Source organism: Cladophialophora immunda, assembly GCF_000835495.1.
Source record: "Cladophialophora immunda strain CBS 83496 unplaced genomic scaffold supercont1.3, whole genome shotgun sequence".
Taxonomy (NCBI): Eukaryota; Fungi; Ascomycota; class Eurotiomycetes; order Chaetothyriales; family Herpotrichiellaceae; genus Cladophialophora; species Cladophialophora immunda.
The window spans coordinates 594,549-621,196 of NW_015622543.1; the positions used below are offsets into that span (position 1 = coordinate 594,549).

General features: G+C 53.7%; 8 protein-coding genes across 9 annotated transcripts; 5 read left to right on the plus strand and 3 right to left on the minus strand.

Annotated features, from left to right (window-relative positions):
• Nucleotides 1-776, plus strand: PV07_04792 (uncharacterized protein; the record flags this gene model as incomplete). The annotated part of the gene is made up of 4 exons (XM_016391637.1): nt 1-54; nt 106-194; nt 291-544; nt 607-776. 4 exons carry the CDS (start codon nt 1-3, stop codon nt 774-776), a joined length of 567 nt encoding a protein of 188 aa, XP_016249156.1.
• A 4,984-nt stretch (nt 777-5,760) lies between these two features.
• On the plus strand, nt 5,761-7,134 carry PV07_04793 (uncharacterized protein; the record flags this gene model as incomplete). Its single annotated transcript, XM_016391638.1, has 2 exons — nt 5,761-5,832; nt 5,896-7,134. 2 exons carry the CDS (start codon nt 5,761-5,763, stop codon nt 7,132-7,134), a joined length of 1,311 nt encoding a protein of 436 aa, XP_016249157.1.
• Nucleotides 7,135-7,710: 576 nt separating this feature from the next.
• PV07_04794 (uncharacterized protein) lies at nt 7,711-8,325 on the plus strand (the record flags this gene model as incomplete). Its single annotated transcript, XM_016391639.1, has 1 exon — nt 7,711-8,325. The coding sequence occupies one exon, from the start codon at nt 7,711-7,713 to the stop codon at nt 8,323-8,325; it is 615 nt and encodes a 204-aa protein (XP_016249158.1).
• A 1,939-nt stretch (nt 8,326-10,264) lies between these two features.
• PV07_04795 (uncharacterized protein) lies at nt 10,265-12,444 on the minus strand (the record flags this gene model as incomplete). Its single annotated transcript, XM_016391640.1, has 2 exons — nt 10,265-10,358; nt 10,485-12,444. The coding sequence occupies 2 exons, from the start codon at nt 12,442-12,444 to the stop codon at nt 10,315-10,317; spliced, it is 2,004 nt and encodes a 667-aa protein (XP_016249159.1). The 3' UTR covers nt 10,265-10,314.
• A 2,204-nt stretch (nt 12,445-14,648) lies between these two features.
• Nucleotides 14,649-16,468, plus strand: PV07_04796 (uncharacterized protein; the record flags this gene model as incomplete). Its single annotated transcript, XM_016391641.1, has 4 exons — nt 14,649-14,762; nt 14,825-15,171; nt 15,225-15,369; nt 15,425-16,468. The coding sequence occupies 4 exons, from the start codon at nt 14,649-14,651 to the stop codon at nt 16,466-16,468; spliced, it is 1,650 nt and encodes a 549-aa protein (XP_016249160.1).
• Nucleotides 16,469-16,820: 352 nt separating this feature from the next.
• On the plus strand, nt 16,821-18,630 carry PV07_04797 (uncharacterized protein). The gene is made up of 2 exons (XM_016391642.1): nt 16,821-17,309; nt 17,375-18,630. Exons 1-2 carry the CDS (start codon nt 17,087-17,089, stop codon nt 18,007-18,009), a joined length of 858 nt encoding a protein of 285 aa, XP_016249161.1. The 5' UTR covers nt 16,821-17,086; the 3' UTR covers nt 18,010-18,630.
• A 1,644-nt stretch (nt 18,631-20,274) lies between these two features.
• PV07_04798 lies at nt 20,275-23,224 on the minus strand. Of its 2 annotated transcripts, XM_016391643.1 has the most exons (3): nt 22,985-23,224; nt 22,775-22,926; nt 20,275-22,730 (listed from the first exon to the last, which is right to left on the minus strand). In XM_016391643.1, exons 1-3 carry the CDS (start codon nt 23,177-23,179, stop codon nt 20,546-20,548), a joined length of 2,532 nt encoding a protein of 843 aa, XP_016249162.1. In that variant the 5' UTR covers nt 23,180-23,224; the 3' UTR covers nt 20,275-20,545. The 2 variants fall into 2 exon arrangements, with proteins under 2 accessions (XP_016249162.1, XP_016249163.1); XM_016391644.1 differs by having other exon boundaries at nt 22,775-23,224.
• Nucleotides 23,225-23,452: 228 nt separating this feature from the next.
• Nucleotides 23,453-25,869, minus strand: PV07_04799 (uncharacterized protein). The gene is made up of 2 exons (XM_016391645.1): nt 25,135-25,869; nt 23,453-25,077 (listed from the first exon to the last, which is right to left on the minus strand). The coding sequence occupies exons 1-2, from the start codon at nt 25,514-25,516 to the stop codon at nt 24,296-24,298; spliced, it is 1,164 nt and encodes a 387-aa protein (XP_016249164.1). The 5' UTR covers nt 25,517-25,869; the 3' UTR covers nt 23,453-24,295.
• Between the last annotated feature and the right edge of the window lie 779 nt (nt 25,870-26,648).

Here is a 26,648-nt window from a genome sequence, read left to right on the forward strand (position 1 = left end):
ATGCGTACTACGACGCTGGCAGCAACTTCATCGACACTGTTCAACGACACTGTTGTAAGTCCGAGGGCAGCATAGAGTCAGTTCACTTCTAACCGTAACCTTCAGAATAACTACCAGGACGAGCAGTCCGAGAGGTGGATAGAAGAATGGATGATAGGAAGACAAAATCGAGACCTACTAGTGGTATCCACTAAGTAAGTAAGTTATGTTATTGTCGTAATGAACAGTTAGAGGGAGCACCGGGACGTAGTTATTCACGAGTCCGCGAGATTAACCTCACTATATCGTAGCTATAAGCTTAGTAAAGTCCACATCGTCAACGACTCTGGTAACCATAGAAAATCTCTTAACTTATCTATTGCTGCCTCGTTGAAGAAATTGCAGACTAGCTATATCGACATTCTTTCACCTACACTAGTGGTTGAGTCACCTAGAAGAAATTTAAGTCTTTTACGCCCTGTCTCTGATAATCTCCAGGACTGGAGCACGTCTATCGAAGAACTCATGGACAGCCTGCACATTTTAGTTGAGCAAGGCCTGGATAGTCAGTGCCGCCAATACCTGCGCCTGGGCACATAGAAAGACGCCCCTTCAGTGTCTACCAAGGTCGTTGGAACGTAATGCTTCGCTACCTCGAACGGGAAGTCATTCCCATGGCACTGGCCCCTTACGACGTTATTAGTGGCGGCAAATTTCAATCTCAGGCTCAAATCAAAGAGCGTGAAAAGACCGGCGAAGATCTGCGGACCATGCTAGGTACTGGTCAGTCACCATAAGAAACCAAAATTGGTGCTGCGCTGGACCAGATAGCATAACGGCATTCAGAAGGCGCCAAATGTAATCCCATTTAATGGAGGGCGTAAGATCGATCACTTATAGGACAATATTAAAGCTTTAGGTTTGAAGTTTAGGGATGAGGAAACGAGATACCTAGAAAGTCAGAACGATTTTGACGTAGGACTCCCCGAGACATTCATCAGCGATAGTCTAGTAGTGATATAGCGGAGTTCCCATATGGTAGTAGTAACCGCATAAATTACTTATCCTAGTCCGCCGAAGCCATCTATTAAGTAGTAAACCGGGGCATGCGCTGGGCCAAATTACGGGTAGTATTTGAAGCTGAAGAATGACCGCTCTGTCCATGCTCGCCTTGAAGCCGACGTGGAAGAGTGGCACACAGACGAGATTCGGGAGATGCGGAGGAACATGGCGTGGGTCTAAAACTAGGTATATGATTAGCTAACAGCAACTGTCCCCCATTTAGCTAGGAAGGCGCGTCACTCGTATTCTCCCTGCCTGTCTATTTAGCTCTCCTTAGCTTCGGGTCCAGAATGTTGAAATTCTACATTCTATAGGACACATAATGAGGGCGCCCCCAGTCCTAGGGTCCAGAATCTAAAGCTCTTCCTCCTCCAAGATAGTCTCCTCTAGACTATGCTCTTTCCGCTGTGAACAGTTCCCAAGGCAGAAGTACAAATGGAGAACGCGCAGTTCACTTCCATTACTCCCTTCTTCCGAATTACGATACCGATCGCAGTATGATATTAACGGTAGTCTATAGCCGTAACGCAATGACAAGTATACGCCGGGCTACAAGCGATTGTCAAACTTACCCCCTGATGAAAACTCTTCTGAGTGGAAAGACAATTCTAAGACTAGTAGAAGAGAGAAATGAGGTAAAGCTAGCCACCTCATATAGGCCAATCAAATCCTTCATTATTTCTGGAAGCCTTACTTGATGTCTCTAAAGTCTCCATGGTAAGCGCGGCATCATTGTCGACTATGGCATCCCGGTTGTCGGTACCTGATCCTTGGAACCATCAACTCCTGGAGGTTGATACGAACGGAGTTTATCACCCAAGGACCTAGAGGTCCTGTTCTTCTTGCCGCGAGGCGGTAGGGGATGGCCGGGTAATCCCCCGAAAAGGGGCAATAAAAGGACAACGACCCAAGAGAAAGCTGAGCTGAACATCGACGTCGACGAACAGCCAGCACAGGTAGCGCCCAGGTTGCGAATTCTCATCAGCCTCGGGTGTGGCGAGGCTTATATCTACGTCTACGTCCAAAGATTAGCTCAATATGCCCGTTGAAGACGACGACTTGCCGACATTTACAACCGAGAATTTCTGCATCACGGACGAGACTCGGAAACGCAGCCCAGGCCTGCGTTGCTTTTCTAGTAGCGAGTAGATCCTGCATAGACCTATACTCTTACCAGAGTAGTGGAGATGAGGCGGAAGCTCGACCTCGAGGTTATCTGCTGGTTCGCTACTCCGGGCCTACTCCGTCGGTAGTTCATCGTCAGCGGCGTGACCTTCCAATTTGAAGACCTGGACAGGACAAATCGAGTCTAAGATCTCCCGGAATCGCCCGTTCGTAGGTAGAAGGGACTTGAACTGTATAGAGAGTTAACCTTCTGACATCGGGAGAATCGAGGGCTCTAAGTACCTCGTCTATGCTTCTGGATAGTGAAAGAATGCCACAGAAGTTTGACTGTGGAGTTGCGAGCCCATGGGTGGAATGACTCTCGCCTATATAGATTCAAGGAGCCAATGTTCTCAACAATTGCTAAGGAACTAAATCTACCGTGGCGAGCGGTCGAGACTATGTTCTGGCAGATGGGTAGGGGGAAGGTTGACCGGTTGGGGGGTGGTATTCGGCGAGGGTAAGGAATAAGGCTTCCAAGGCTGCCGTCAAGTCGACTTTTGCGCCCAAGATTAGTCGGCGTGACATTGTATTATTGTTCTTATATTGCTTCGCATATGGCCGGATAGCAACTATCAAGAAATAACCGCTTGGTGACCTCTTATTAAGACCAGAAAGGACCTAGAAAGTCCTGTTGACACTAGATAAACGTCTTTGTAAACCCTAGGCCCGCTTTGATCTACGGTAGCTCGGTGGTGAACGTCTTGTACTTCTGCCGGCAGGTGACAGGTCTGTGCCATGCGCCTTAAAACAGCCCACTCATGGGTCAACGCCAGCGAGGATTGCTTTTACCACCAGCCAGCAGATGACACGTCTTTGCCAGACTCCTAGGTCACTCCGGCGAAGTGAAACCAACCATAATCATTAAAAATGCGAGCGTCGCTCCCTACTACGTGGTACTGGTGCTATCTTCCTTGCTCATAACAGGCCTCAGAAACAATGTCCCGGACACTCCTTGAATACCTGACTGCACCAAACGTGCAGTTGACTATCCACTCCCTAACGCCACATTCATATACTCAATGTGAAGATTGGGATCTAGTTGAGAACATCACATTGCTAATTGTTTCCATTCCCCTACAGACATGGCTTGGTTCATAGGTCTCCGGGGTATGTATGTCCTTTCTGTCCGGACCAGCATCCCACAGTGTTCCATGGATAGGCCAAAATAGGTGATAACCACAGAGGATGGATTTATGGCTACTTCTGATAGGTCATCGCCCGGCCACCCTCAGCCTCAAAAACGTATAGGAGGGACAGCATCTCTATTAACAATCATGTTAGAGGGGCATGTAAAACGTCATCTGAAACACTTTCTCTGCGGCTTTAATCGTACTTTATCCAGTGACTTCCAACTAGCGGGTTCCGCTATAGTAATCCTATAATCATTAGGTCTGGAAGTCTAGCGGAATAGTATTGCCGACCATCCCTTTTACCTAAGGATGTATGAAATCTAAAACTATTAACCATAACTTTACGACGTTTACTAGATATAGAAGCTAATGGCCCTTATTAGATTTAAAACGTTACCTAAAATAGTATTTATAAACCATTATTCCACGAGGCTTCTCGAAATTAGGACTGATGATTTCTAATATGGGAAAAAACTGAAATAATCGGCCACCCTTCTATTAGGTCGACCGAGTAATAGAAGCCGATAACTTTTGTCCACTAGCGACGAGAACACTTAGAATAGTCTACCGCTCGTTTTGGAGGTTTCCTAGAGCGACTTGAATTGGGGCGATAAGGGTATAGTATCAGTCATGTGACGCCGCTTCTTACCATTTGCCCTTACTATTCTCACGAGAAGAAACGCTGTGGGCCGCTACACTACGCTCTTTCCTGCTGCCTATGGGCTTTCCTGCTTTGATTGGTCGGTTCAGAAAGGATGTACATTGGATCTCGCCGATTCTTTCGACAACGGTTAGCATTGCACAGGCACATTGTTTAACATCCCGGAACAGGAGCAGACTCTCACACTGATAAACGGTATGGCCTTCGTCGTCAAACGGAACCAGCAGTCATACACGCAGCTTTGACCGTTCCATTAAAGAGCTTGTCGCACATCCGATCGCTGAGAGCACTGAGGAGGAACCTGGGCAGGAACCAGACATGGGTTTGAGCAGGGCATACTTCTATCCTTATACTCGGTAATAGTATTAAGTCAGTGCACTCTCCATAGACTAATAGGCCTACATTTTGACTAGAGCTTTTTTACAAATATAGTAATAGAATAGATTAAGGGCTCCGGTAAATCATCGGGAAGCCTTAGGCGTTGCGTACTATAACTACGCTCGCGTAGTTATAGGTACGTCCATAACGTTTTGGATAGGGATACCGTTTTACTTCTCCCCAAAACCTATTGTCGTAATTGATCGTAAGTTCTTCTATATTATAAACGTCTTATATAGTAATAACGGAGACTTAATACCTTCCTAATACCCTCTAAATCTAGAGTTTAGCTATTAGTATGTAGTTATAATTCATATAATTATAGATACTACTTCTCTTATTGTAGTTAATCTAAGCGGCCTCTAGGTACTTATTAAGATCAATCTCGGCCACTACCCATTCCAGGCGCAGATTCAGCACTGGCGGGAACAGGACGGTGGTTGAGCTGATCGAGGAGCTGTCGAGGAATCAAACTCTGAGTCTATTAGCAGTTCGAGGCTGTGGGCTGCCAAAGTACACCTACAAACCACGCAACTTATTTGGCATATGGCTTAGCGATCCTTGCGACGGCAGTCAGCGTCATCACCGGCTTCTGCGCGTCCCACACCAACGGTGTATGTCACGACGCCACATTCTTTGCCGCAATGGCGAGTCCTCGCAACCCTCGCATAAATGCACTGCTACGTGGGCATAGCCTTGGTGCTCGACCGGTGCCTCGACAGATTGCCAGACAGAGATTGAGGTTTGGTGTTGTGGTGATCGACAGCGATCAAAGCAAACCTGTCCACTGCGACGGACAAGTAGACTCCGGAGAAGGCGAGGGTGAAGAGAGCAACAAATCAGACATTGGGCTCCTTGAAGCGAACGTGCTAAAGAGTGCGCATGCTTGCTTTGGGTTTGAAGGCGGAGTGACGCGTTTACAAGAAGGACAAATGGTTGTATAGCGCTATCTTAATGTATTTGACGAGAGTGGCGTCGCAGACGGCGATATGGCAGATTCCCGGCCGACGGTCTAAAATAGAACAAAAGACAAGGTACCAGGTGATAATATTGTCATAAGGGGCCAAAAGCGAGAATGCGTGGAACATGGCCGTTCCTGGTGGCCCGCGCGATGCTCAAAGGAGAAGCATTTTTCGAGCCGCAGCAGCCGCGCAACCTTCATCCACCCCCCAAAAAGATGACATGAGCTGATCTTCGCGCTTTGTTCCTGCATTCACGGCCTATTCTGATTTAATCCTCGCCAGCGCTGGTCGCATATATTTGAACAGCCTGTTCAATCGTGTCTCTCTTTCTTTGCCATAATTTCCCTCTGCACACAGCTGGAATTCGGGGTGACTGCGTCAACATCTGGGGACTTTTGCGGGCCATTGGATTTGGGACGACATGGACGCCATCACGCCTCAACGCCGGAAGAAGATCCTGCGGGTGCTGTTCATCTCTCTCCTTCTCGACCTGGTAGGTTGGAGCGCGTGTAGAAGATATCTCCAACGTCCCCGGGCTAACGGATACCATTGCCAGATCTCGTTTACATTCATCCTGCCTCTCTTTCCCTCGCTGCTCACCTTCTACCGCGGACTCGAGACGCACCCCAACTCTGCTCTGAACCGCATCCTTCACTACCTGAACGCATACAAGTCGTCCTTTGCCGTGCCCATCAATGAGAAATACGATATAGTTCTGCTCGGGGGCGCACTGGGCTCCCTGTTCTCGCTTTTGCAAGCCATCGCATCCCCGATCATCGGACGGGCGTCGGACAAATATGGTCGAAGAACGGCGCTGCTATGGAGCATGTGCGGCAATATTGCAAGCGTGGCGCTCTGGTGCTTCGCGGTGGACTTCCGCACTTTTCTCCTCAGCCGCGTCGTGGGCGGGTTGAGTGAAGGGAATGTCCAGCTGGCGACGGCCATTGCGACGGATATCAGCACAGAGGAGCAGAGAGGATCGACCATGGCCCTAGTGGGCGCGTGTTTCAGCGTGGCCTTTACCTTTGGTCCCGCAATGGGGGCCGCGCTCGCAAGTATCACCACCGTGATCGCCAACCCGTTTGCGACAGCCGCTGGCTTTTCTCTGCTCCTGATTGTTCTCGAGACGCTATACCTCTATTTCCAGCTTCCCGAGACAAGACCCGTGAAGGCTACGGCTTCCGACTCGAAGACTGCGAAGTCCGACTCGACCCCTTTCCAACATACCAACAACCCCATGATTCTGAACGTTATCCACCTGTTGTTCCTCCTCCCTTTTTCCGGGATGGAATTCTCCTTGCCGTTCTTGATCACCTCTGTTCTCTTCCCCGACACTCCATCACCCTCGAAAATCAACGGCCGATTGCTGGGATTTGTCGGATTGATTGCTTCGCTGCTTCAGGGATCGATTGTCCGTCGCCTGCCTCCTCTGACGGTGGTGAAAACAGGTGTCGTCTCCAGCACTCTGGCCTTTTTTCTCCTATCTCGTATAGACAACACGACGGGCTTGTACTGCGCGGGCGCATTACTTGCCGTGACCTCAGCTACAGTTGTGACGGGGCTGAACAGTTTGGGTAGCTTTGAAGCGCGAGAGAGTAATAGAGGAGAAGTCTTGGGAGCTCTGCGGAGCTGGGGTCAATTCGGAAGAGCATTGGGCCCCGTTGTGTTTTGCAGTCTGTTTTGGTGGGCTGGTCGCGAGACGGCCTATTTGATCGGTGGCAGTGCTATGTTGGGCGTTACCGTCCTGGTTTTCACCATGTTGAAGGCTCCAAAAGTTGAAAAGAAAAAGGTATGATGTGACATTGGAAACGAAATGGTCAGATGAGACACAAAAATGATACAAAGATGAAAATCGCGGGTGAAGAGACGTTTCCGTTCTTTGTCGGTTGATCTGGCTGACGAGGTCGACTGTCCTGCGCGCAGCTGCGGCGTCGTCACATTTGCGCTTCACGCACCCGACTTACTCGCTTCCCATTTTCTGCCGCTGACTTCGAACTGTCGTTCTTTTCGTTCCCTCTACGGCTTCAATCCAATCCTTTGGCCCATATCGGGTTGGCGTCCCAGTGCTGTCGATCTCTAGCACATTCACTCACTCAGCTCACTCTTTCGAAACAACGACACTGTCGACCTTCGCTTTACCCGACTTCATCCGCTCTCCCACAAAATTTCAGACTCGACGCGATCACTTGTTCCAAAATCTAGACATCTTCGATCTGAATGTCAGCTGCGCGCCACAATACCAAACCGTCCAGCTTCTAGACGCGTAAGAGTGCTGGAAAAGGTGAGTGCCGCGCCGGCCTTGTCTTGTGATCCTTGCAAGAGGCTGACGGTGTCGATTTCGAGAAAGGGAGTACACACTACCACCAGCCTGATGTCGCGTTCCGACCACGAGATAGCCATCGCGCAGGACCAGAACCACTTTGTGCTTCTCGTAGAGCGACTTCGCTGCTACGGAGACCAGTGCCCTTTTCCCGCGTGCTGCTCACCGTCTCAAACACCCGAGAAACGATCTTTGCCGCAAAAGGACCTTCCCGAGCAAGCCAAGGCGCACGACGCGACCGTCGCGAGGCTTCATCAGGCATGTGCCACACTGCGGATCCCTCCTCGCGCTGAGGAATTTGCGCAACACCTATTTCGGCATTTCTTCAAGCCCATCTCTTTGCCGCGGACCTTTGGGGAGGCGCACAAGTCAGGCATTGCCGCTTGTATCTGGGCCTCATGTTCGGAACACAAGCTCAGGATCAACAAAGACAATATCTGCGCGGTTGTCGGCGTCGGCATGGAGCACTTGCAGTCTGCTCTCTGGCCGGTACAAGAGTCCTATGTCAAATTCAAGAACCAGTATTTCCGGCGCAAACTTCGTACAAAGGGTGAAGCCAGAGGTGGCATCTATGACCACGCCACCAGACGGCGCAGGAGGCTGTGTGGGAGAGATGTCAGTGGAGAGCTGAGGGCCCAGATCTTCCTCATGGCCAGTCGGATGTGATGGCTTGCGCGCGGAGTCCGCAAGTCCTGCGTGGCCTACGGCGCCCTTTCGCTTCTCAGACCACATTGCACAGACTTTGGCGTGGGTGGGAGGTGCCGTTTGTACAGGGGAACGGGGAAGAAGTTGAACGTGAAGTTGTGCGACACTTTAGACGGGGCCAGAGCTCCAGAGCTCCAGAGCTCCAGTGCAGCACCCCACGCGGCACCGCAGGGCCACAAGGGCATCGCGATGGAGAGGCGATACGGATTGTCGGCGGTTTTGTTGATGATGGTTTCCAGAGCTGGGCATTGTTTGATATGAGGTAATAATCAACAGCAAACATTCTGCTCCTGAAGACAGATTGTCAAGAGGCTCATGGTCTGTGTTCATGCGTGAAACGGTGCCAATGTCTTCATGGTTCGGCTTTGCTGTCGCTGATGATGAAGAGCGACCTCGCTTTATCCCCCGATTACCCTGTCGCAGGCGTGCATTACGTTGAGGCATTCGTCGCACTGTATATCGCTTCACCCATGGACGCCGACAAAGCCGAGAGCTTTCCTTCTTTTCTTCGCCCATGTCCATCACTAGGTAAGTGCCTCTCTGCCACTCCAGATTTGTCGTCCTGTCTTTCTTCCTGCCCTGCTTGACCAGTCCGCGTCGACCATGATGTTTTCCGGGCTCCTGAGAGTACTTTGCCCTCGCTCCAGAAGTCCCCCTATTCAGCCCAGCCGTCCCCCTGCCATAGACATCAACCGCGCCCTTGGTCTTCTCAGTCATGCAAAGCGTTCGCGGGCGTGCACGCCGAGACCTAGTCTCCAGACTTCTTCACTCCCACGATTCTTTTGAAGTGAAAACTCCGAGCCCGTGCGACCTTCCATCAAAACTCGGTTTCTGACCAAAGAGCCTTTTGATTCTCTCTGTGCTTGGAAGCGATCGTATAACCGTCAAGGCGTCCCCGTTCACAACGTACACGACACACAACGATTCCAAAGGATCTCTCCATCGACAACTGAGACGGTTTAAAATCTGAATGACGGCCGCGAGTGAGAAGAGATTCAAATGTCCAACCTGAGTGCCGTGCCCGTCTGAACAGCAACAAACACTGTCTCCTTGATGTCGCTGTCGTCTACCGGCACAATCATATACGAACCGAGCAAGCGAGCGTCCTCCCCGGCTCTGACTTCCTGTCCACAATGAAGGATATGTTCCTTCGCTTGAGAGCAAACCTGGAGAGAGTTCACCAGGAGAGAGAACGCCTGGGGAGAGAAAACGTGGTGAGAGAATACCTGGAGAAAGCACGCCAGGAGAGAGAACAGGTGGAGAGAGCACACCAGGAGAGAGAACGTCAAGCCAGAGAACATCAGGCCAGAGAACGTCAGGAGGAAGAGCGTCAGAAGCGAGAACACCAGGAGCAGCTGGTTTTGCGGCACAAGTTGAAGAAACGGATGCGAGAGTTGCGCAAAATGCGGGAAGCCCAGCAGAAGAAGGCCGATGCCCTGGAGAATGCGCGTCAGCGGGTACAGAGGTCGGTGGACAGGATCGTCAAGGGCCACAGCGACCAAGAGAGGAGGAGCGTCAGGGAGAAATACCTCAAGCGGCACGAAGAGCTGAAGAAGGCGGCGGGATCTAAATACGACCCGACCTGGAAGAGAAGTGAATTTGCGAACTGGGACTTTGGACTCCCGGGCCCGAACGGTGAGAGGGAGATCAATCCTTTGGATCTGATGGATTGAACATTCTGGAGAGTGTGAGAAGGCTCGAATTGGCGCCCAACTCTCTCAGGCGAGGACTCTTTTCCTCACCTCAAGGTCGTCAAGTCGTACATCTCGCGTGGTGCAAGGTTGAATCTTTGGATAGCATGAGGAGGAGAAAAGCATTGCTCTCGATCTCAAATCAAATGTAACCTTCCTTGGTCCTGCGAGCATCCGCCCCCCCCCCCCCCCCCGACCCCTGACCCCTCCTCTTCTCTGCCTTCATATGAATCAGGATCATCGTGACGGCGTGATAGGCTTAGTACGGTTTGAAGGAAAAGTCTCCGAAGTCGAGATTGGACACTAGGAGACACGCATTGATGATCAGCATTCAATACCGCGATGTCTTCGCTGAGTTTCGACAACGCTCCCAAGACGATTCAGGTGGGAGCTAGAGAGAGAGAGTGTGTGTGTGTGTGTGCAACTTACTCTGTTCGAAAGCACCATACGCTTCGTCGATGTGCTCGTTGACGTGCGCGTTCACGCGGTCGTTGTGGCACAAGGATTCAAACTGCAAGTACGAGACGACAGGCTGGTCGGCGAAATCGTCGGTGCCGCCACGAGCCTGGTAGTCCAAGGGCGAGAGAGTCCCGACGCGTCCTGTTCCTGGAGCCGCACTCGCGGTGTCCATGCCCACCTGGAAGGGAGTCGACTTGGGCATCACGTTGGTAGAGAGCTCTCTGTGTGGCTGACGATAGCCACCACTGTCCTGCGACTGCCTCGGGGCCAGCGTCGGAGCCAGTCGGTCCTTGGTGATGCCCGTGTGGTCTGGCGGGCGGAGAGCATTGTCCATCTCGCGCTGCATCGTTTTCTTGTACAGCCGCGTGAGCATCTGGTCGGTGTGCTTGGCGATCTTGCTCTCGTCCTTGATGGCCCGGCACGCCGCAATGATCCGCAGCACCCCGGCCTTGGCCTCGCCCGCCATCTGGCTGTACGGCTGGCACGTTGGCGCGATGCACAGGATCACCCCGGCCGTGAAGAGGTGCATGAGCACGAACGACTGGGCGAGGTGGCCCTCGAACTCGTGCACGGGCACCCGCGACATCCGCAGCGCCGCGCGCACCGACGTCCCCAGGGAGTCCGGGATGTCGTCGCAGGCGATCTTGTCGTTGCTCTCCTTGGGAGAAATGGAGATCCGCAGTTTCAGCAGAGGTCGGTGCGCCCATACTCGGGCGGCGTCGTACAACAGCTGCAGAATGAACCCCTGCAGCCCGATTTTCCTCCTCAAACTGAGTTCCTCTGGATTACACTGATCAAGCTCGAGGACATTCCAGGGTTCGTCGGCGGGCCATTGCGACGACTTGAAGACCGCGGGTAGATTGTCGTGCCACTGCTTCAACATGAGCTCGGTGCTGTTGACCACTTGGATCAGCGCCTTGAGATCCTGAACAGAGACCGGGCTCTGGAGTTGCAGGACCCTGAAGCTCTGCAAAGTCTGGCGGATGATGTCGTAAAGCTCAAACTTGAGCGTGTGGTAGGTCAGAAACGTCACGGGTCGGCCGGGTTCTCGCAAGACTGGCAGAGCCGCCGTGCCGTCGGGTAGGTCGGTGTCGTCCAGGTCTGCGAGCTTCTTGAATTGAGCAAAGGCGGGATCGAGGGACGCTGGACGCCCGAAGATCATTGACGAAAACTGATCCGACACCACCAGGTGATTCCAGCATCGATTGCTGACCTCACGGGCAATCTCATCCGTGTTTCGAGCCTTGTCGCAATGGAGAGCCAGCGCATACGCCGCCCGAGTGGAAACGCCCGACACATTCCACGCAAGGGTCGATGACCCATAGTACACATGGTAAATGGTCAGCAGCATGCAAATCTGAAACAACTCGATGCGGGACTCGAGCATCAGTTCGTAGAAGCGCGACGCGATGTGCGACATGAGGTCCGAAACGAGCGACTCGGCCGTCACCGAGTAGGCTGCCAGTAAGTGGTGCCCTTTCCAGGTCTTGTCGTGTTCGACACATCGCAGCCCCAGGGCCGCGACCGTCGCCACCAGGAGCACATCGCACAGCTCGTCGCGCCTCCACGCGGTTCGTCGGAGGATGTTCTGCGTCCGAACCGCGAACGACGGCTGGTGGAAGAGCATGATGTACCAGTTCACTCGGTCGAAGTAGGCGTCCACCGCGATCTGCAGGATGGTCTGCGACGGCAAGGGCGTCAAAATCGAGCTGAAGGACTGGGGATCGGTGGCCGAGCGTCCCGGATCGCCTGGAATGGCTCCGCTGGTCGGCGAGTCACTGTCGTCGTCCTCCCCAAGTAGGATTTTTGCGAAGCCCATCGACGAGTCGTTGGCGCCAAACTGCTGGCTTTCCTCGGGACTGGTCCTCGACACGTCCGCCACATCGAGACCAGTACCGTCGAAGTGGGAGGAGCCGGATGGGTGCGTCATGTCGTTCAAGGGGCTGCAGGTTGTGTTCGTCGGCACCTGTGCGACACCGTGATGGGCATAACCTGATGCAGCCAGTGACCCCGTCACTCTATCGCGTCGTGTCACGTCTGATTGAACTGATCTCTTTCGCTTCAACGGCGCATCCTGTGTCGACTGCGGTTCGCATGCGACGCCGGCTCTGACACAGAGGATGCATGGCTTCTCCACGTCACACTGATTATTTCTCACCTTGTATCAGTATTCTCCGAGATGTTGTGGAAAGGTGGGATGCGCGGAGAGATAGGATATACCTTGAGTTTCTGGCGGCGACACCGATCGCACGCCCAGGCAAGCCTGCTAGAGCGCTGGGTGTTATCCATATGCCAACAACTTGTATAATGGATGCACAATGCCTCAATTGAGTGGTTCGAGGTCTGAATGAGGACGTCAAAAAACAAGATGCCAATGATTGCTAAAGCTTCCGGCCTGATCACGAAACGATTCGTCTAAAGCAACGTGCGACGCTGCGCTAACTGGCCTCGTCCAAGGTGGATTCGTGGCGGAACCAAGGCCGCTTTGCAGAGTGCGGGGATGAGGGACATAACCTCGAATCTATATCGACTTCCACGCTATGAGCCTACTACGGGCTATTCACTCAGGAGAAGGAAAGTCTTTCTAGGCGGAATGTCACTGAAAGTTCGCGATGAGGCCTTTTTACAGGATGCATGACGCAGAGGAAGAGCCTCTCATACTGAGTGGCCAGCAAGGTTGAGAGAATCTCCAAGTCCCTCATGTTCATCAAAGGCATCGCCTACTTCAGAGTTGATTTGCGACGATCTCCAACCAACATTGACTTTGACTTTTGACCTTGCAACTATGGCCCGGTAATGGCCTCGTGGGAATGGTTTTGCGGTGCCCAGACCCAGCCTCGCCATGTTGCGCGTCCACATCAATGCCTGACATATTCCGAACTTCTCCATCACGACCCAGTCGTAAGCAACCCGGAATTTTCGAGACACCAGCGGCAAGCGCAGCGAGGTAGGACATGTGGCCATCAGGGCTCTACTCCACCTTCACCGCAAGGTCTCCCACAGTCGGCAGTTGATGCTCCAGGTCGAGACGTCTGCTAAGGCGCGTCCGATCTGGTTAGATCTTCGAGCAGTCCAATGATCGACGAGACACCGACGAGCCGTGCGCGCCCGGGAACATTGCGCCCGGGCTACGAAAGTCCTCCTGTTGGTAATTGGAGAGATAATTATGTCCGGTGGACGCGCAAACCAGGTCTAGAGGAGCATTTCCCCGCATTCACCCCTGATATACGCTGTCCTTGTACGAGCCATGCACAGGAATATTCTGCTCGGCATTGCCGGCCCTATTGTCGATTTTCCCCGCAAGTTGTCGGAAAGGCTATCACAATCAGACACGGCGATGAAAGTAGACGAGAGCCTAGAGTGATTGTATCCGCACGATGTCAAGTTGTTGATCCTGTTACCATTGGACAGTCCAGCATGCCTGGGACTTCTTGAGCGTTACAATGGATGGTACAAGAGAGCACCGATATAGATCTCTGTCATAAAGACAGCCTTCAGCCTCGTCGACAACACCAGATATTCATTGTACTCGATATCATGTCTCGTTGGCCATTAAGGAGGAAGAGTATGAAGCTTAGAGGGGAAGCTTCTTTTAGAGCCACTAGTAGCCCTTGCACTAATCCCCATTAGGACTATTGGCGCCACCACGTCATCGCTCGTATATCTTGCCTCATCAACTTTCCTTTGGCTATTTACCAGGCCTTCACCTCTTTCTTTGATACACATATATTGGCCATGAAATCAATCACAATGCGTTCTCCATCCTGCGGTCAAGTGAAGATCCGCGATTTTTGGAGAAATTCCACTTCCACCGGACGAATTCTCCGCCGGAGAGTCTAGCCCTGATGGGGAAGTTCCCCTGCCGTATGCCGTGCATTGATGGCTTCAATTCCTACTCCTTGCGCACTCTGGGGAGCCACGAGTATGCGGCCAAAGAGATGGGGGAAGGAAGCAACGACATGTTCCTGCCTAGCTCCGCCACTCCGCTTCTCACACTGCATCGAGTGACCGCAAAGCCGGGAACATGCTATCAAGATCTGTATAAAATCCGCCTCGGTCCATCTAGGAGGGTAGGAGCCATCGCTCTTTCTTCGCTACACGACAGCGTTCATTCAGTCTTCAAAAACCGCTGATATGTTACGCGTGACAGTCTTGCTTCTTGCAGGCGCCGTCTGTTGCACGGCAGCTCCGGCGCCTTCGTTACCCACCGTGGACTTAGGCTACGAACTGCACCAGGCAACATACAATGTGAGCAAGAAATACCTTCCAGCTCAGCGTTTGATCTAGCCCAGATATTGAAGTCTCTGCAGGAATCTGGCCAATACTACAACTTCTCCAATGTGCGGTACGGCGCACCTCCGGTCGGGAATCTACGCTTTTCGGCTCCAGTCGCCCCTAGCACCAACGGCACCAAAGTTTTCAACAACGGCTCCAAAGCTGTGACTTGTTTCCAGGTACTGCCAGCATGGGGCATTTACTCTGCAGACTGGATTGCCAATGGCACGGCCGCTTTCAATATCTCCGCTGGATACCAGGTCCCTCCACTTGCTTCAACCCCGCCACCCGATCCTACTGCTACCGAGGACTGTTTGTTCCTTGATGTGATGGTACCGCAAGCTGTCTTTGAAGCTGCTGGTCAAGGTACAGGGGCACCAGTGTGAGCAGATCTGACCTTGGAAGGCTAGCCAACCCTACTGACAGACTACCTAGGATGGTGTGGATTCACGGAGGAGGGTACACGCTTGGATCCAAGACTCTCTATAGCCCTTCTGCGGCAGGTCTAATCAAGGCTAGCCAGAGTCAAGGAGGTAAGGGGATAATCTGGGTCGCAATGAATTATCGCCTGGGAGCTTTTGTATGCCGTCAGCCGCACTTCTTCGAAATTGTTGCGTTCTAACACTCTTGGGCAGGGCTTTCTCTCTGGTCCAACATTTCAAGAGTCTGGGACGGCCAACGCCGGCCTCTATGACCAGCGCCTCGCACTCGAATGGGTGCAACAACACATTTCTAAATTTGGTGGAAATCCGAATCATGTTACCGTGATTGGAGAGTCAGCCGGAGGAGGCAGCACGATGCACCAGATCACGGCATTCGGCGGCCTGAAGGGAAAGGTTCCTTTTCAGCAGGCTATCGTGCAGAGCCCTGGATTTCAAATGTCACCCAGCGTTACGCTGCAAGAGGCCATCTACACCCATTTCTTGGCTATCGCGGGGATCAACAACCTCGACGAGGCTCGAAACTTGTCTACGGAAGCCCTTCGATTCGCCAACTACAAGCTTGTCGGGGGCTCGAGCCCATATGGCACATTCACGTTCAACCCCGTTGTAGACGGGGCGTTCGCCCCCGATCTCCCTGGGCAGCTTCTCCTTCACGGAGGGTTCGACCAGTCCCTCAAGATCATGGCCGGTCACAACATCAACGAAGGTATCGGATTTATGGATCCCTTTGCCCAGAATGAAACCGTCTTTGAAGCCGATCTTCGCATATACTTCCCCACCATCACGGACGCTACCGTCAAATACATCTCCCAGACACTGTATCCGCCCAAGTTCGACGGTTCTGTGGGTTATACGACTCCCACAGGACGAAGCGCGCTGATGATCACGGAGGCGTTCTTCACATGCAGCACCAATTTCCTGGCTCGCGCGTACAACAACAGTGTGTTCAATTACATATTCAGCGTTCCCCCAAGCCTTCATGGAGACGACGTTCCATATACCTATTACGATGGTCCTAATCCCTTGGTCAAGAATGACACATTGGCTGTCATCATGCAGAAGTATTTCACGAACTTTGTGATGACGGGCAATCCGAATGGAGCAGGACTGCCGTCGTTCCCAACATATGGTGCGAATACCACGGTGCAGAATCTGAACCTGACAACGATTGGCCCGATGAAGGATAATGCTGCCAATCAGAGATGTTTGTGGTGGCAAAAGGGTCTGTACGCATAAGGCTATCGCTCTTAGTAGTCTCCCCGACAACGTACGGGGTTTATATGTATCAGAGCCTGGTCGACGAGGCTGTGTGCTACAGCCTTGTGCTGTCTGGATGTTACAAAGCTGACACAAGCCTCGGGAAAATCGTTGATCCGCCAAGACGGACTTCTTGCCCTTAGGAGAAAAGCAATTCCCCGGAGCCACGGAAAAACTACGGGGCAGGCCGGATAATCGTTTCGACGTCACCCGACATCATTGTTGTATGGAGTAAAAATCTCTCAACATCCCGACGACGCGAGAACCGCTAGAAGGCTTGACTTGAAAAATTATCACGCGTTTCTTTTTCCCTGATTCTTTTCCTCCTGCGCGCTTCTAGATCAGACGCAAATGAAAGGTGATAAGAATCTGCTGGCAGAAGCCCGTGCACGGCGTGATTTGCGAAATGACCCAACCCTCCCAAGTTAAGTACAAGTACTCCGTACCTTGCTCCACACACTGCCTCGCACTACGATCTCGATGTTTCCGCGGTGAGGAACTTCCCGAGCAATCTCTCTTATCTATATCAGCCCCGTCATCGTCATAGCTACATTGAACACCACCACTGCAGGAAATCCTGCACATATAAAAATAACCATGGAGACCCCTCTATCTACAGACGAAGAGCACCACGCCATGGACCTCGAAAAGGGCTTCCGCTCCTCAGCCTTCCCTGTGCCGACTCGACTCCGGCTGTGGTTGACGTCCGACATCGACACGAGGTGGGCGGACACGATCCTTCTGGCGTGTTTCTTCGTGACGGGGATGGTCGACTCCGTCGCGTTCAATACCTGGAGCTGCTTCGTGGGGATGCAGACTGGTAAGCGATCCATCGGATCTCTAGCCGAACCAGACCTGGAGATTATTGACCCGGATTCATCGCAGGAAATACCATTTTCGCCGGCCTGGGCGTCAGTGATCTGCCGGGCAACGTGCCCCGGCACACCTGGACGAAATCGCTGGTCGCCATCCTGTCGTTCTGTCTGGGCGCACTCTTCTTCTCACGGTACCATCGGCACCTCGGCCCGCTCAGGCGATGGGTTCTCGCGTCGTCGTTCTTTCTGCAGACGGCGTTCATGATCCTGACCGCGGCCCTGATTTCCGGCGGGGTCGTTGCCAAAAACACCCAAGGGGTTGAGACCGGCGCCGACGGCGGACGGGGCAGCTTCCCGTGGCACGAGCTGTGTCCCATCGCGCTGCTGGCGTTCCAGAGCGCGGGCCAGATCGTGGCGAGCCGCGTGCTCAAGTACAACGCCCTGCCGACCGTGGTGTTGACGAGCCTGTTCTGCGATCTGATGGGCGACCCGGACCTGTTCACGGCCGGCTTGCTCGAGGATCCGGACCGGAACAGGCGCGCCTTGGGGGCGGTGTTGTTGTTCGCGGGTGCCGCCGTCTCGGGGGCCCTGATCAAGACCTCGGTCGGGTATGATGGGGCGTTGTGGGTCGCGACGGGCGTCAAGGGCGCGATGGTGCTGGCGTGGTTGGCGTGGAGTCCGAAGAGGCAGCAAGTCCAGAAATGATCGACCGGGTCCAGTGTCAATTTCCTTGCCCACACCGGCAAGCGTATACCTGTCCAGAAGCTCGACGCCCAAATGCGAGACGGACTACCACAGAAGTGAGAACCCGCGTTATGGACCAAGTTACCAGTGTCAAGCGAGTCAGCGCTCTGCTTGTCGCGCCACGCGGGATACGCCTCGGCCCGTCAAGCAAAACTCGACCAGCACCGAACTCGAAGCCAGATTGGCCTCGCCTGGGCCGTGTGTGCTAGTGAGCAGGCGATGCGCCGAGAAGCTCTCTATCAGGGCTGCCGCTCTCAGGACTGCAGTGGCCCGGCCCTGTCGACGAAAGGGTTGCTACGGTCGCATGGCCAGAGTGTGAAACTCTTTACACCTTGAAAGCGTGCCCACGCACGGTCCGTGAAAGAGCATGTGTTCTCCGGCCGGAGGTAAAGGGCTTAGTGTTGAGTCGCCCCTAGACGGCTTGGAACAGGAAGGACCACGAACATGTACCATCCAAAGATGCACAGAAGCGTCCTTTAGAATCATCCAGACCATATTATATCTTTTACAAAGAGCTACGGAAGAGCACCCCCATTTCCCAGATGGTGATACCCTTTTCCAATGCCGAAATCATTAGACTAGTCCCTTGATCTTTTATTCCCTCTCCTAAGGCACATCCTACCCTGGGCAATCACGGCCCATCTCTCACCACTTGGGGATGCTGGCGGAAAACTCTGGGTCGAACCTCTTCATGTAGGCGGTGTCGTCGCGCTTGCGCAGCCCACAGGCCAGATACTGCCGGTGGAGGCGCGCGAGTTTTTCCCTGTCGAGTTCGACGCCCAGGCCGGGCGCGGTGGGCACCACCACGGCCCCGTCCACCCACTTCAGAGGACCTTCGTGGTGGTGGGGTCCGGTGACGATGACGTCCTCGTCGCGGCGCTTCCACGGCCAGTGCGTGTCGCAGGCGTAGTCGAGGTTGGGGGTCGCGGCGGCGAGGTGCGTCATGGCCGCGAGCGAGATGCCCAGGTGGCTGTTGGAGTGCATCGAGAGGCGCAGGCCCCACGTCGCGCAGACGGCCGCCAGCGTCTGGGACCGGCGCAGGCCGCCCCAGAAGTGGTGGTCGGAGAGGATCACCTGGACGGCGTTGTGTGCGACGCTGGCGGGCAGGTGCGCGAAGGCGACCACGGCCATGTTGGTCGCCAGGGGCATCGTCGGCGCCGCCCGCGCGACCACGGCCATGCCGTCGATCCCCGCCGCCGGGTCCTCCAGGTACTCGAGGACGCCGGCCAGCTCGTCGGCGACCCACGTCGAGGTCTCGACCGTCCACGCCGCGTTGGGGTCCAGCCTCAGCGGCACGCCGGGGAACGCGGCGTGGAGGGCCTTGATGGCTGCGACCTCCTGGGCGGGCGGGAACACGCCGCCCTTGAGCTTGATCGCCCGGAACCCGTACTCGTCGACGATCTTGCGCGCCTGGCGGACCAGCCCCTCCGGGTCGAGGGCCGCACCGTATTCGTCGTCGCCGTCCGGGTCGCCGGGGTGGCCGCCCCATTTGTAGAAGAGGTAGGCCGAGTACGGGACCTTGTCCCTCACCCGGCCGCCCAGCAGGTCGCTCACGGGCACACCGGCCAACTTGCCCTGGACGTCGAGGCACGCGACTTCAAAGGGGGAGAAGACCTTGTCGGCGACGGACGCCGTGGTGACCATGCCGGCCATCCCGTCTCCTCCCGTGTCGGTGTCGCGGGCCAGAGACTGCACGCATGCTTGGAAGATGGCGTTCGTGTCGTACACCGAAATCCCTTTGATTCCTTCCGCTGCCCTCTGTAGACGCGCCAGGTGTGCCGAGTCTCCGTACGACTCGCCCAGTCCGTATGTCCCATCCGTGATGACGAGCTCGACAATGCTGCGCAACGCAAACGGCTCGTGCACGCCGACGCTGTTCAGCAGGGGCATGTCATGGAACGCCACGGGCGTGATGACGACGTCCTTGACCCTGTGTCTTTGCGACATGTTTCGGAATCCCAGAGCAGGATCATAGACAGCCGTGGCTCACAGGGGTGCTGAGAAGATTGTAAGGGCCAGCAGGAGGATGAAGAGTAGGTGCCCAGGGACTGGTTGACTCCGTTCTGTGCAAGATGTTCCCCTCCATCTCTTCTAATAGTTGATCGTGTTTGTCCATACGGAGGCGAGCGGCGATCCTACCGACCTTCGCCGTCTGGTCTGCGGTTGCTGCAGTTGGAGATGGAGAACGAGATGGTGGTTGACACGGACGTGCGGAGTCTTGTGTAGGGTCGCTCAACGCATGCAGATAGTTTCTATCGTCGTTGTAATTGACACACTTTGTCACAGGAGTCCTGCTGATATGCAGAACATGCCAGATTGACCAAGTTAGGATCATGCATCATCCAATTCTGTGGAGTGGCTTACGAATGCCCCCTCCTCCACTCAGCCTTGTATCACTATCGATCCAACAGCAACCCATGGCATTAGTGAACAACGTCGATACATCATCATCATGTCCACTGAATCAGCTCGCTTCCTTGTAAGATCCGCTTGAATTTCAAGTCATTTCGTCCTCAATCCCCATCAGCCTGCGCTCTGCCACCTCCCTGATCTTGTCCTCCAGCACCGTCCTCCCCCATCTTCCGGCAACCTTGGCCGCAGCCTCAAGCATCTTGCCGCTGCGGTCCTTCAGCAACCCTACAATCTCAAGGGCCTTCATACCCCTCTCTTCACCTTCGCGGCACTCCACAGCCAAGAGTTGAAGCAAAATCTTGTCGACCTCGACTTCTCGTCTCATAACTTCGGTCTTCTGCGAGGGGCTGGCCCTTTGTTCCAGACCTTGAACATGGTCGTCAAGCAATCCCAAAATGACAGAGCTGCGGACAAATGCTTCTTCCAGCCTCGCCGCGGCGGCAGCATTGGATTCTTCCCCTTCATCACCATCGACATCCTTGCTGTTCTCCACGGGCCTGCAGACTGGTATATTGAACTCAAACTCTGTGAGCAAAGGTCGAGGAAAGTATGGAGTCTTGTCTCCGCCTTTCAGAATAATGCAGTGAAACTTCTGGTCCGCCACAGCAACAGGCCAGTACGTCTCTTCTTTCTTCCCATCTTTCAACCGATCTAGTAACGTGGTGTCAAGCAGAGGCACCCATTTGGCCTGCCCCAGCGCGCGCCAGTGCATGAGGGTCAGGAGCACACCATTGCTGTCATAGATACATGGGTCTCCAGAATCGCTCCAGAAAAGGTTCTTCAAACTCACTTCTTCCTCGTCGGAGTCCGACGGAACCGTGCCCAATGCAAGGACGTCCTCATTCTGACAATTCTCGTCTCGCCGCACGTTGTCAATGCTATAGTGAAGCTGGGTACAGCCGTCAGCGCCGACGGGGCCGTTCCCAACGGTCATAACGTAATCACCCCAAGCAGCACATGTGACAGCAGGGGAACTCTTCATGCGCCAAATCCGAACGGGCGTACCAAACAGTGTCCATACGCGAACGTAGTTCTTGTTTGTGACGGCCACGATATATCTGCTGCTGAGCGCAACGCATGTAGCTTCTTCGCCATCGGGCAAGTTGATGCGCATATCCGACCGTGTGGTCCAAGTTTCGTGAGGTCGGTAGAAGATCACTGCAGGCTGGCCATCCCGTGGAGGACAAGAGAACAACGTCCCCGTTTCGTTCAAGCATGCTTTGTCATACAGGAAGGGATCGGTGAAATGGAAGTCCCGGTACATTTCGCGGTCATAAAATTCGACCGTCACTGTATGATGAGTGTCCTGGTCAACTGTCCAGACGAATCCAATGAGGTTGAGGCACAGGTATTTGCGGTTGCCTCTCCAAGGTGTGGCTCCAGGTTGGAACGGCTCATGCACCTGCGGTTGCCACGCATCTTGCTTGTTTCGCTTTGGGAAAAGTTGCGTTTTGTCTCCAAGATGCCCGTTTGTCCTCTTGCCGTTTTCATTGACATATCCCGCGCCGTCGTCATCTTCTATCCAATCGAATGCTTCTTCTGGTCCGAGGAGCTCGTCAAGACTGTCGGGGGTGGTTGCTCGCCTTGCTTGGCCGTTAACAAGTGGCCTGCGGCCATTCACCACCGCAGCTTGCTCGAGAAGTGGATCGTGGAAGAAAGGAGCACCGACTTTGGGTCCTTTGAGCAGCTTGACGTGGGCTTCGTCTCTAAGAAATTCCGGGATGATGAAGACTTCACCATTGGAAGTCGTCCAATTGAAGATGTTCTCGCTGTGGTTCTGCCACGCCACATTGAGGATGTTTGTGTAATTGAAACGTTTCAGTGGCTTTTGTGTTTTGGCGTCCCAGATGACGAGATAATCCGAGTCTGCGGAGGCCAACAAGGCGCCATTCGGTGACCATGCCAGTGATGTGATCTCAGCGCTGTGCTCCCCCGAGAATGTCCGTTGCCGTGCACCGTCTTCAACCGAGATGACTTGAATATCTCTTGTCGCTGTGGCACAAGCAAAAGCTCTTCCATCAGGATGCCAAACGCAGCGGGAAGTCGCTGTCTCGGCCGTTTCAAGTGAAGGAATGAGGCCCTCGAAGGTTTTGGACAGCTTAGGCTCGAAAGCATGCATGTCATAAATGTAGATTACGCCGTCGGTGCACGATGCGGCGAGATATCTGCCGGATTCGTTGTATGTCAAATGTTTGACTGGTCTGGTGTGGTCGCGTAGTATCGTTATCTCCTCAATATCCCTTCGGTTGACGACCTTGATTTCTAGCTCGCTGGAGAAGTCAGAGATGTCTACCTGCCATGAATAAAGACATACTCGCTAGAGACAGCCACAAATTGCTCGTCTGGTGAGAGTGCAATATCTCTGACAGGGAGTGTGGTTCTGACAAGCATTTGTCTGAAGTCTCCGGACGGGACTGCATATTCGCACACTGTTCCATCTTCGCAGCCCAAAATCGCGTAGTCGTTCTGGGCCAGATCAGCCGACTGCATCTAACATATTGTCTTTTCTCAATTGGCACCATACCCCCGAAGCAACAGCAAATGTCTCTGCATGAGTCGAGGGCAACAAGTCGGGTTCGCCGTTGTCGTTGGTCCTGAAGGAACGAGCGAAGTCTCCAATGCCGGCGACGGTTAACCTCTGGCCATCGGGAGAATAGTGGAGGAAGGTAGGCCCGGGGGGCTGTGCAGGGCGGCCAGGAAATGGGGGTCTTTCTGGCATCTTAACGGTGTATGTCGAAGTAATGCTCTCTCACTCAGATCTGTGCGCAGTGGTCGGTATCAATCGCAGTGAGAGTGTTAATTAGCTTGGGTGTCGAGGCAGTGTCGCGCCTCGACGCGTCCCGCGCGTTCTGGATCTTCCGAAGTTGAACCGAGTCCGCACTGCAAACCCCGCATCTCTGTGGATGTCACAGGACTGTAAGGTGGAAATCAACTCAGACTACGAGATGGCGATGACGCCAAGTGTCTGCTGTATCTTCAATAAACATGCTGACGAAGACAAGGAATGCAAAAGAGTCCATTCCACTCAAGATTGTTACTAATACAGAACGTGGAAGTAAAGAAAGTCTATCATCCTGTTCAGACGGGGGGCCGTTGAGTCTGAACAGATTCCACCCCATATGTAGTCCGCATGTCCGACCGAATCTACATTAAAAAGAATTGACTTGCTTGTCGAAGAGTCGCTGTTTTCCGTGATGAGTTCGAAAGTGTGATACAATTGGCTAATTCGCCTCGTTTATGGGATTTTCCTGGAAGGGCTCGCAGAGGGGGCCACATATGTCTGGCCACCGCCATGGCTGTGCTAGTCCTATTCCTTCAGACGCCATCGGAAAAGAGGGTTGTCATGGAATCCCGACGCTCAGCGAAGACGGTATGGTATCGGTTTGCCTGAGCAAGGCGGGAATGGATCCAGCGTCGGAAACACCAGGCCACAAATGATGGCCTGTCCAGGAAGACGAGCACATAAGCTGTACTTTTGATGTCGATCTGTCGAGTTCGGCCAGCACCCAATCCGACCTTGATCAGAAAACTGACCGCAAGTTCTCCAGCTTTGCAGGGAGTGACAGCTGGCATAAGTTACAGGTTAAATAGAGCGATAATCGGCGCACGGAATAGGCAGCATGGCTCACGGTAGCCGCTGACTACTTCCGACAGAAGAATCATTTTCCAGTAGAGCCAAAGGCAGTGAGACAGGAGATGCAGTGGAATCAATGTGTCTCTTTGCGAAACTGCTGGCATTGATCGATTGGTTTGGGCCAAAATAAAAGTTGAAGACGTGGCCGAAAGCCAGCGCAGCAAATTTGAGTTCAGCGTAGCAGCCACGCTCGATTTTCTCTCAAGTTTCGGGTGGCGTCTTCATCGCAGGTGGTTCGGGAGGATAGAGACACTGGCGGACGTGAGAGATGACATCCTGGACATATTCTCGGGCTTGGGGCAGCGCCCGGTCCATGTGCATGAAGTGGTGCGGCATGCCGTTGAACCTTCGTAGGACAACCTTGTTACCCGCTTCCTCGATCTTTTTAGCATATGCTTCCGCCTCATCCCTGAGAGGATCAACCTCTGCCGTGGCCACATATGTGACAGGTGCAAGATTCTTGAAATCTGGAGCATTCATGGCGTCCGCGAACCACGATATGTCTCGCTTCTGTTCCTTAGGCTTTGTCCCGGGGTGCTGGCTGGACAAGGACATCCATTTGAAAGTGTCGAACCATTTCAATTTCTCCCAGTTGAGGAGGGGAGCAAACTCGGCTTCTCTCATGCTTGGCCAGGGGCTCATGTCTGGTGTCGCATACTTCCTCACGTCACTAATCGTAGGTGTGGCCACAATCACACCCTTCAACTTGTCGCTGAAAGCTCCGTCGCGAAACAAATGATTCAGGATTAGAGCGATAGTGGCACCAGAAGATTCACCACCAAAAGTCATGTTCGTGGAGTCGATAGAGAATGTTTTGTGGTTGGCCAGGATGTGCGCGACAGCCGTGAGACTGTCCATGATTCCGATAGGAAAGGGATACTCGGGGATTAGCCGGTATTCGATGTCAATGACGCAGCAGGGGACAGAGGCACAGATATGGTGGCAGATGTGTGCATCGGTCTCGAGGTCACCGACAGCCCAGCCTAGACACATTGTCAGCAAGGGTAAGTACTAAAATCATCGTGGATAAACTGATATACCTCCGCCGTGGAAATTGAAATGGACGGGCCACACTTTGCGTTGCCCTGGCTCTTCACCCGGAGGTACGTAAACCCGCACATTGATGTCCCCAGGATATTTATTCCAGCCCGGTACTTGTGTCTCCCCAATGCCTCCTACCCCGGATGGCGGTGCTGCGGCGTAGGAGTATAAGGCTGAATAGTTCTGGCGCACCACCGTCAGGTCGGTGGACGAGGGGGGGCCGTTCGCGATGTAATCATTGTACAGTTTCACAAAGGCGGGATCGAGCTTGTCAATCACAGAGGGGTGGATGGGATTGCGGAGAGGAATGCCGGGCGACTTGCTTTCCTCGTGTGGAAGAGCATGGGCATCGTGCATGCGGATGTCGTGGGTGGTGTTCATCTTGACAATCGGCGGCGCATGATCCAGTCGCACGTTTCGTCCTGTTGCCCCTCTTGGGGAGATACGTAAGAAGGGCTGGAGGGGGGCGGCTGAAGCAGGATCTGGTTTCTTCAGATGTCCATGATCCGGGGGATAGATACGAGGGGAAAAGATCACAAGATATAGATCAGATACTGCAGGCGCATGACCGAGTGCGGCCGGGAAAAGGGTCTATTGTCGCTCGCGTGTGTTTCCAAAAGATGAGGACAGCTGAGTATTTTTATGGACCTGTGCCCGGAGTGATTGGCGGCGATGATGATTTCGGCTGGAGGAAGCAGGGATGTGATTGGATTCGAAGTCCGTAGATGCTAGAGGGCGAGGATTTAAGAGAGATGGGAGAATTGAGGGATGAACGGTGGTGGGTGGGTGGATGGAGGCTGCGCTGGGCCGCAGGCGAGCTCGTGGCCCGCCGCTTGTCTCTGTCTAGCTGCCCACCAACTGCTTCTTCGACGCTTTCATCACCCACGGTCCATCCACCTCTCGATCTTCTTGTCTGGTTTGTTCCTGCGGATGGGCAACTTGTGCCAAGTCGCCAATTGTCCAAAAAAGTCCGAGAACGATGCAGGAGACGCTCCCTCGTCTGACCCTCGCTTCCTCTCCCGACACAGTCTGAGACATTCATTCTGCAAAACACCATCCAAAAGAACGGTCAGACGTATCACACTCGTTTCCTCTTCCGAGAGAGCCTAGCAGGATCGAAAGTCCCAGGTCTCACAATGATCAGTCGGTTTAATAGCCTGCAGATATCCCGGCTCCTGAGCTCACCCGCGCTGATTCAATTCCCTTTCGAAAGACCCTGTACTCAGTACTTTGCGCAGGGCGTCCTGGGTTTAGGCAGTCCACGCCGTTCAGGCTCAGGTTCAGGCCCACCTCCACCTCCCTCTCAACCTTTTCTCTAGGCCAGAGCGCGGTAATGATTCTCTTCCTCAAGCCATCTCAGTTGGTCGACGCATGCCCACTCCCTCGAGCAGGTCTAGTCGCTGGCGGTTTCTTTGGGTGGGTGTCAGCAGCAAGGCCATAAGCACTCCAACGCCGCTCGATCGCGAATCAAGTCAGGCCTGATGTGCGAGCGCTTGACGCCTGCTACGAACCT

What these genes read in the sequence shown, in the direction of transcription:
- PV07_04797 (XM_016391642.1), top strand. Translation starts at nt 17,087, where the DNA reads ATGGAGACCCCTCTATCTACAGACGAAGAGCACCACGCCATGGACCTC. An exon ending in CTTCGTGGGGATGCAGACTG is followed by an intron (nt 17,310 to 17,374) that starts GTAAGCGATCCA and finishes GATTCATCGCAG; the next exon opens with GAAATACCATTTTCGCCGGC.
- PV07_04798 (XM_016391643.1), bottom strand. Translation starts at nt 23,179, where the DNA reads ATGCCAGAAAGACCCCCATTTCCTGGCCGCCCTGCACAGCCCCCCGGG. An exon ending in CATTTGCTGTTGCTTCGGGG is followed by an intron (nt 22,927 to 22,984) that starts GTATGGTGCCAA and finishes GATCTGGCCCAG; the next exon opens with AACGACTACGCGATTTTGGG. An exon ending in TTTGTGGCTGTCTCTAGCGA is followed by an intron (nt 22,731 to 22,774) that starts GTATGTCTTTAT and finishes TGACTTCTCCAG; the next exon opens with CGAGCTAGAAATCAAGGTCG.
- PV07_04799 (XM_016391645.1), bottom strand. Translation starts at nt 25,516, where the DNA reads ATGAACACCACCCACGACATCCGCATGCACGATGCCCATGCTCTTCCA. An exon ending in TTTCAATTTCCACGGCGGAG is followed by an intron (nt 25,078 to 25,134) that starts GTATATCAGTTT and finishes CAATGTGTCTAG; the next exon opens with GCTGGGCTGTCGGTGACCTC.